General features: G+C 38.0%; 1 protein-coding gene across 1 annotated transcript; it reads left to right on the top strand.

Annotated features, from left to right (window-relative positions):
- Window positions 1-4,517: 4,517 nt before the first annotated feature.
- Window positions 4,518-6,386, top strand: LOC130565897 (zona pellucida sperm-binding protein 3-like). Its single transcript, XM_057353030.1, has 8 exons — window positions 4,518-5,075; window positions 5,157-5,275; window positions 5,352-5,455; window positions 5,534-5,711; window positions 5,780-5,897; window positions 5,980-6,062; window positions 6,137-6,228; window positions 6,308-6,386. Exons 1-8 carry the CDS (start codon window positions 4,521-4,523, stop codon window positions 6,358-6,360), a joined length of 1,302 nt encoding a protein of 433 aa, XP_057209013.1. The 5' UTR covers window positions 4,518-4,520; the 3' UTR covers window positions 6,361-6,386.
- Window positions 6,387-9,484: the final 3,098 nt, after the last annotated feature.

The following is a 9,484-nucleotide window of genomic DNA, read 5'->3' as shown; positions in this document are numbered from 1 at the left end:
TGAATTAATTTAAGTATTTTAGCCCAACGGGATCACAGACATCTACTTGTAGAATAATTATGTTTACAGTGGTGCGGTATACTGCAAGCTAGCAAGTCTCTGGCTTGAACACAGCCAGAGGACAGTGGCTGATAAATTCTAATTTAGCAGCGAGAAGAACACATTGTTATCCATGGTGCTTTGTCGACTTCTTTAAATGCTATGGACGTCTCCACCCCAGCAGAAAGAAGAGAAGGCAGATATCATGACCAAATTCCTCAAGTGTAGAGGATGCCTCAAGGTGAGATGTTCACATCAGTTTGGCATTTACTGTATATGACCCATTGAAAACAAAGCACATTGTTTCTAAAAACCCTAGGATAACATAAATGTCCAGATGGGGTGGAGCACAATCTTGCGGAACCCAGGAGGGAAAATCTTAAAATGTGATGGGAGCCATCACCATCATCATGTTGTGATCATTTATTTTCTCCTGCTTGTGTCAGGGGAGCAATCATTCTCTGTTATAATGCGGTATACAGAAGCAACCTCGGCCTGTGCCGGCAAACGCATTATTACTCTGTTCCAGTGACAAATGATCTTGCTGCACGACGTTGAAAAGGGGCCAGCCGCTGAAGACAGCTGTTAATGTTTGCTTTTAGATTTGGATGTACAGCTAGCGTGGCTCGCTCAGAGACGAGACAGATCAATCAATGCCGGCAAGGGGACGGCAATCAAAGGCTAAGACAGAGCTTTCCTTAAGCCTGTCGCCACGAGCGAGTGTATTAGTGTTGCCGGGACGAGAGTGAAGCTAATGAAAAGCAGGGAGGGATGGCTTTTTGTCACAGGTCTGTAATTGCAGTCTCAGAGAGGGCAAGAAAGCCTCTCGTCGAGTGATTCTGGCCGAGATAGGCATTTCAAAACAGGATGTGTTAATTGAACTTTGTTGAGCAAAACCAGCCTGATCTCATTGTTTATACGTAGGTATTTGTACGCAAAGGTTACAGGCACAAAACTTACATTTTTGTACGTTTTTATTGATGCTGAAACCTTGAAATGGGACGTATTACAACGTATAAAACGTAAAAATTGCTACGTATTTTTTTGGCAAAAAACGTAAAATATTTACAAAGCTTGTATATCATTAAGACATTTGTATCCGTGCGTTTCAACAATTGTATCGATGAGCGATTTACATTTGTAGACCCCTTAACCTACCCCCAAACCTAAACCCTAAACCTACCCATTTTATAGTGAAGATAAAAAGATACAAAATTTAATAGCTCGAAATATGCAGGAAAATTACCATTTTAGTACCAATATAGTATTAAAAATATATTTTATAGTCGCAAATCCAACTCCTACCTCTAAGCCTAACCATATATTTCTTAAAAATATGTACAGTATAAAGAGAAACATTACAGACAGATAAGTGCAATCATAAAAATGTATTTATTTTAAAAATACCAAAAGAAGTCCAAATGACGATGCGTTGCAGTCGCAGTCCTCTCTGGTGGAATAATAGCTTGGATTTGGCTCTGTTCCTCGCAGTCGAATGGATTCTGAAGATATTACACGTGATGAATAAAATTGATTCCTTTTGTAATAATTTTGCGTTTTTTTTTGTATTTCATGGTTATACTGTCAGTCACAGCATGTTGGAAAAAATGCCTTTGTGTCCCATTGCAAACAAAGCAAATATTACATGATAAGTAATGGTTAAACGATTGCAGAAGTCTTGTTTCTTGTAAACGAGTTGGCCGCAGAAATCACACAGATCCGAAATAATTTCATAATAAGTAAACCTTAATAAATGCAATTGAAAACATAATGTCATTGATATGACAAATAAATAAAATATAATAAAATAAATGTTAATGCCGCGATTAAGATTTTAAGGATTCATTTGTAAGTCTGTAAAGTTGTTCATATGTAAATAATTAACATTTTATGTGTTGTCAATACATCAGTATTATGCGTTTAGATGCTGTAAATACGACAGTAAATATACGTTTTAGAACCACATTTTACGCAAAATACTTACGAAAACACACGTGTTAAAGCCTATTTCTTACCTTGGTCTCTCATCATCAGCCGTTGGGTTCTCAAGGGAACAAAACTTCTGTATTACATAAGTCTTTCTCTCCCTTCTGCCCCACAATCATCCGATCTGTGCGAGAGGGCAGCATTTGATCTGCTTCGTGATTCAATGGGACGTTCTCTCTCTTCCTCGCACATTCTCGTTCAGTTCCTAATTGATTTGGTCATCTAATCTCTGTTGAAGTGAGTGCAGAAAGAGAGCCGTGATTAAAGCATTCCCCTGCAGGACTAACACCGGCTCGGAGGTCAGATGCTGGTTTGCAGAAGCAAAATCGGTTGTTGACTTGCTGCATTCAGCTTCATCTTGCTTGGCCTGTGTTTGGACAGGCCAATAACCAGTCCAGTTATCCAGCTACCTCCTCTGGGACAGAGAGAGTGCCTAGAGAAAGAGATTCCTTTTGGCATTTATATGAAAATGGAAAAGAAATCCGGTTTTCAGCTACATTTCAGCTGTAAGGGGGAAACTGTACTGTAGTGACAATTAATATATTCCTATACAAAAAAATGAACATGTCATAAGCTGTACTGTATTTTATGCCTACAAGTAACAAAATGCAAAAATAATGCATGGGGAAGTCTCAACTTCACCATCTTAATTGGTCAACAACCAGACATCTACACTCCAGGCTCACACTATGGGTTGAGTTAATGTTAGCATGGCTAACACAGACAGCAACTTTTGATGATATGATGCCTTTGAGTTTACTGTCTAGTTGTCTTTGCATATTAAAGTGGAAAATACTTGTGACCCTGGACCACAAAACCAGTCATAAGTAGCAGTTTTATCAGTTTCCGTTAAAATACCATAATGAACCATTAGCTTTTTCCATTAAAACCATTACACAATTCTTTAATGTGTTGTTTTTGGATATTATTACAATAAGATTTAACATCCCACCAATAGAATCCATCACTTAACAGTAGGCACCATTATAATTTCCATTAAAACCAATATAATTTTCAAATGTAAAATAAGTGACAATGCTAATACATCGCTACATTTCTACATGTAAACATAGCTTTGTAGAATGTTTATTGGTTCCTTAGACAAACTGTTAAATGTTAACTTATTTGTAAATATTAGGGTGCACACAAATTTTTGATGGTGTCCCCACAATTTTACAATACATTGACGCAGACTGCATTTCTGTACTGTACAAATTCATTGAAAGTCCTTAGCATGCTAACATGTTCATGCTAAATCTTTTTTTTTATTCAGCAATGCAGTGCCACTTAGTTGAACTAATGGATCATAACCAATGTTAATTTAAATGTAGCAAAAACAATACCTTGTGTGAACATTGAAGGATGCCAGGTTTGATCACAAGAATTGTTAAAAGTATAGCTCACCCAAAATATTTTTTTCATCATTTACTCACCCTTATTTCCAAACCTGTATGTTCTTCTGCAGAACACAAAAGAAGATATTTTGAAGAATGTCAGTAACCAAATAACACAGTATGGACACTAAATTACATTTCTCAAAATATCTTATGTTTTGCAAGAAAGAGTCTCATATGGGGTTTGCATAACATGAGGGTAAAAAATGACAACAGAATTTTTAATGTTTGGGTCAAATGTTTATTTAAGAATCTAAAATCAACTGTTTAATCAAAAAGTTCAAGCAAGTCCCCATGACGACAGAGTTTATGTGGACTCACTTTACGTGCCCCACCACATTCAAAATGAGTTTGGTCCTCTTGACATTATGAGGTTAAGCACAAAGAGAAAGATATTCGGGCTTAGCTGTGGTCTAATATGGGAATGAGAGCATGAAAGACATTTCTAATCTGCTAATGCAAAAATCACATTAGCTTGCCTAATTCATTTTTGCCACAGCGATGGAATATTACAGGCTAAGACTCGGGGACCTTTAGTAGGGAGTTGGGGAAGTTTTTACAAGCTCTTTCAAGTGCAAAAGACACAAGACAGTTTTTGTTTGGCACTTGGTAGAGTCTGTCAAAACACAACAGCAGAAAAACTCATAGGGCAGTGGATTATCATTGAGAGGCTTTACTGCACGATAAGAAATAAATTGTGGGATGTGTGTGCAGTGTGTGTATCCTTGACTGGTTTCATATGTCACTGTTTACAATTCTGCAAAAGCACTCCATCTTTTAGTATGCAAAGGGTGCACAGAAAAAATGGAAGCAAAACAGACTTAAAGAGTTTTCTTAAATTTAACATATGAAAAGACTTTAATTCGAATGCAACGTTAAAACTCATGGAAATGGTATTACCTATGCTAATTTGCTGCAAATATCTAAAGAAATCAGTGCAGAGATTAGATGTAGACTGCAGTTGGTTGCAATGGAAGTGATTAACTCAACAAGTCTGGATTTTCATTAAGCTTGTTAAAGGGAGTGGAGCCACTTTAATTCCCTGCTGTATAAAAAGGCACAGCAGATGCACATGAGGTATTCTGTGGTACTCAGGGTTTTATGACAATGGGACTAGTAGATTTAAATTTTGTTGGATTTTTGCTGCTTTTAGCAGTTGGATTGTCTGTGGAACAGTGGTCAGGATTTCAACAAGGCCAGGATCCAGTAAGATTCCAACAATGGCAGCCATCGATTTTAGCTCCTAAGCAATCTCTCCAAAGCCCACAAGCATCATCTTATTTTCAGCCTTCAAAACCTGGAATGTCTCCTATGGTAGATCCAAGGAAACTTCTTCAAGAAGGCAACACTCAGTCCAAGCAGCTGATGCAAGGTCCTGTAGCACCATTGACCTGGCAGTATCCCCTAATGCCTGAAGAGCCCCTGCAGCCTGAAGTGCCCTTTGAGCTACGGACACCTACTCCTTCTGTGAGCGTAGCTGCACGATGTGAGGAGAACTTTGTGCAGGTTGAGGTTAAGAAAGACTTCTATGGCAATGGTCAGTTGGCAAACCCTGCCTTCCTCAGTTTGGGAGGCTGTGGAGCTGTAGGAGAAGATCCTGATGCTCAAATTCTTATCTTTGAATCTGAGCTCCAGGCTTGTGGCAGTTCTCTGACGGTTAGAAGTAACTCATGGGTTGGCAACAGCAATTGAACATCAAGCTAGGTCTCTGTGGTAACGTATGACTACTGTTTTTAGATGACTGCTGATGCGCTTGTGTACACCTTCACTCTACGCTACACTCCTGAGGCTGTAGGTGGAACTCCCATTGTGAGGGCAGAAGCAGCTGCTGTTGCAATTGAGTGTCATTATCCAAGGTACAGTTAAATCTCTTCCGAACGTTTAGCGCTTTCACTCTGGGTTATGTTTTGACTCTTCTTTGTTGCTCTTTAGGTTGCATAATGTCAGCAGCAATACGTTGATTCCTGCTTGGTTTCCTTTTGCTGCAACAAGAGTTGGAGAGGATTTTCTTGTCTTTTCTCTCAAGCTCATGACTGGTAATGAAGATCTCTTGCCCTAAATATTTCTGACCCAGCTCTTAAGTGGATGTTGCCAACACTCTTTCTTCATCGCAGACGACTGGATGTTTGAGAGGCCTGCCAATCAGTATTTTCTGGGTCAGTTTATGAACTTGGAAGCTTCCGTGAAACAGTACAACCATGTTCCTTTGCTTATTTTCATCGACGAGTGTGTGGCTACTGCGGTCCCTGATGTGAACACCGTTCCAAGATATTCTTTTATTGAGAATTATGGGTGAGTAAGGGTCCTCTCCTTACCTTCAATATGTGAGGCAGTGGGCTAATTTTTTCCCTCCCTTTTAGGTGCATGGTTGACGCAAAGCTTACAGGTTCACCTTCCCATTTCATGCGCCGAGTTCAGAATGACAAGCTGCAGTTTCAGTTGGAGACATTCAGGTTTCAACAGACTGGTAGTGGCTCGGTATGTGAAGAGACCCTATATAACTTCTAAATTCTTTGCATCCTCTAGGAGGGCGTAATCTGAAGCAATTTGTGTTTTCTAGGTGTACCTTACATGTGCTTTGAAGGCAGTCATTGCTTCAACTCTCACTAATCCGGAGAGCAAGGCTTGCTCCTTTGCCAATGGGTATGTCATTACCAACTTTCTTTCTGCTAAATCGTGTTTCTTTACCATGACTCATTTTTACACAATCGTCTCAGTTGGACGTCTGCAGATGATAATGATCAGGTGTGCATGTGCTGTGATGCCATGTGTGGCTCCAGTAGGAAAGGGAGGTCTTTGTCTGATTCAGGTACAGTAAGGGGACTTCATACAATTCCTCAAGAACATCATTGCATACCTTGATGCCTTTTCAACTTTTTTCTTTCCAGGCCTGGTTTCAGAAGGTGAAGTAACTATTGGCCCTATTGTGATATCTGAATGATCTGACCAATAAAAAAATAAACGAGATCATCGGATGTGGGTATTTGTTGTAACATTTGGTCTAGTGAGGTTATAGGTCACTTAAAGTTCTGCAAACATGACCAACAATGCTATGATTGTGTAAAAGCAATGGAAACATTACTATGAAAATATTAAATGGGATAGACTTTCACCGAAGGAAAACCACAGACCATGACAAATTACATTATATGATGTTCTACGTATACTTCTGCTTGTGTCCCAGGGGACCACTGTCCACATTTTAGACTGCATCTAGACTTGACCATAAGTGGAAAAACCTCTTACTATAAGAGTATTATCATGAGAAAATTTGAACATTTTTGATTGGGTGACACTTGGATGTTGACGATTGCTACGTATTTGACTTTCTGGTTCAAGCTAGCCTTAATGCAGTGTAGTTTTGCTAATGGTATGTGACTACGGCGCCTAGTAATAGATTTGTTCTGTATTCTATATTGATTGAGAGGCCTCAAGGTCGATCCATGTGTTTGCCAAGGAGTTTAGGATCTGTCGTGGTCAGTTTTTACTCCATTGACATCGTCCAGGGACCCTAGTGGTGACTCGGATGTTCAAAGTGCGTAGTATTTATAAGGTACTATTTAATATAAGGCTATCATGTTACTATAATACATGTTTGAAAATACAGAATTATCATTGTAAATATAGTGCCATGGTATTTTAAAAGTATCAAGTCTATGACGTCAAACTAATTAATTTAAGACAAGTGTAGCCAAACGTTAATTTTAGTCCCTTAAGGGGTTTTTGTCTTTGAATATACAAAGTGTAGTTTGTTTAATGAAAGCATTTTGAAGACAATGCACTTTAAAAAAAGTCTTAAGTAGCATTTCAATTTATTTCTGTGGCATCGTTTCTTGGCCTTTGATTTTATGGCACTTTTGCTTCTCTTATGAGCATGACATGCCTAGTTCATACTCGCTTTAGGAAATTAGGAGTCGTGACATTCAACAATTTGTGTTTTAATTTTGGGTTCCCGATTGCTGTTCGTTTCTAATAAATATGGGTTCACTGATAAACAGGTTATACCACAAGTTATTTGCTGCTGAGAGCAAACTAAAGTTTTGAACAAAACCAACTGACAGCCAGATGAAAATTCATGAGCTGTATGTACAAGGTATATCGCTAATCATAAAGCACGTTTTCTTAATTGCTTGGGAGGAAAAGCCTGAACTCATAAACTAAGGTTGTAGCTGAAATGGCATACGCAATGAGTAGGTAATTAATTTCATGAAGTACTGTACTTACTTAATGAGGACTAAATGGGTACGTACTGTTTTGCCTGAATGGGTGTAGTATGAATGCGATCGGCCGTTGTCCACCATATTGACGTGATCATGTTATGTAATTCTTCTTTTCCTTTTTAACGGTGGTTGGCAACATATGTTTGAGGTGCATATCCCCCACCTACTGTGCTGGAGTGTTTTGCTAAAGATTAGCGATGTGACGTAAAAACAAGCGCAACAACTTAAGTTATGAGAGACCATTAATAACCTTACCTACTACGGGTTTTGTACAAGTAAACAACACATGAAACAAAGCTTTCATTTTCTTCAAGTATAGCACATTTAGAGACTTTTATTTTGATGTATTTTTATCTTGTAGGGCTATATGCTTTTGATAAACGTAAAAACAAAGGAATACAGCAGCTTTGTGATTTTGCCATGTGTTTTCTCAGTTAAATTTCGGCAATAACAGTCCCGTTCACACTTCCCATTGTGAAGAATGATTATGCCAATGGTATTTATTTTTGTAACAGAAAAATGTTAATTGCCTGTAAACTGCTGCTAATTATTCTTTTGTCTGTATTCTGCCTATTGGTTGATGTCTCTCGCCTAGATACACCCATGTTGCTCTAATATACCTGTATATTCTATTGTTGTATTAAAAACAACCTGAAACAATCTGAGAAATTCTTTTCTGTGATGTTTCTATATGTGCTAATTATGTTTTAACATGGACCTTATCCAAATGTTATCTGACCACACTCTCGTTTTACTTTCACTTTATCCTCATCTGTTCTATTCTTTTCTTGTCCATAAAACCACACCATTTTTACGTGTCTTCATTTTTCGTTTGGATAAATAAGTAATTAAATTTTAGTAATTAATTGGTTTAGAACTTATTTGTGTTTTGTAATTATTCGTTAGGTGATTAAAAAAGTTGAATTGCACAAAGTGTCTCCGTTAAAACCACCTGATTAAAATGATCTTGTGCATAAGTATCATGTATTTTTCTATATCTGCAAGTAAAAAAAATTAAGCAATATAAAATATTGTAAAGGGCAAATATACATATAAAACACAAACGTAAATAAACTGATCGATATAAATGATTTGTATTTAAATACTATATATATGAATTAAAACCATGCACAATATAAAGCACGGTCAATTTAAGAACAAATCAAGGTCAATGTTAATCGCCTACTCTTTTATGAATACTGACGATTGGGACATACTATTCGTTCGCTTACTGCTTTTTGCCTACTATAAAATAAGGAAGTATGCCATTTCGGATGCAGCCTTAATTTACCTTTTGTTGGTTTTAAGTTAAAATATTGAGTAAGTCATGACTTAGGCCACATTTACACTATGAAAAACGGAAACGTTTTTCTTAGCGTTTTTGAACCTTTTCATGTACACATGACAGCGTTATCAAAACTGTCTGCATTTACACGGATCCAGGAAAAGGGATAAAAACGCTGTAGTATGCACACCAGGCCAGTGGATGACGATGTTGTTGTGTAAAGAAACAGGACGTGCCTTGGCACATACACATGAACTGTTATAAGGCAAAAGTGCCTTTTAATACCGTTGGTCGACGTATATGTGTGTTTAAAGTCTGGTGAATGTAAATAGTGTGTCTCCGATGGTTTTATTGGTGCAGCAAATCCACATTTTGCTGGGGAAACGTTAATACATAGTCTAGAAGACAGAGCTCACAGTACGGGAAGCCGCCATATTGTTTTGGTTATACTCACGCGACTGAGCGCGTAATACGCATGCGCGTGACGTCATCGTTTTCAGAAAGTTACACTTTGAGACTTGTCTTCAAAGGTTTGCCTTCTCATTCCCCCAAAACGCCAT

Source organism: Triplophysa rosa, linkage group LG15, assembly GCF_024868665.1.
Source record: "Triplophysa rosa linkage group LG15, Trosa_1v2, whole genome shotgun sequence".
NCBI classification, from domain to species: Eukaryota; Metazoa; Chordata; class Actinopteri; order Cypriniformes; family Nemacheilidae; genus Triplophysa; species Triplophysa rosa.
The sequence above is the reverse complement of the archived record's forward strand: the minus strand, read 5'-3'. Positions and strand labels throughout refer to the sequence as shown.

Coding starts and splice junctions, on each gene's coding strand:
- LOC130565897 (XM_057353030.1), top strand. CDS start 4,521: ATGACAATGGGACTAGTAGATTTAAATTTTGTTGGATTTTTGCTGCTT. Junction 5,276..5,351: donor ATTGAGTGTCATTATCCAAG/GTACAGTTAAAT, acceptor GTTGCTCTTTAG/GTTGCATAATGTCAGCAGCA. Junction 6,063..6,136: donor GCTTGCTCCTTTGCCAATGG/GTATGTCATTAC, acceptor CAATCGTCTCAG/TTGGACGTCTGCAGATGATA.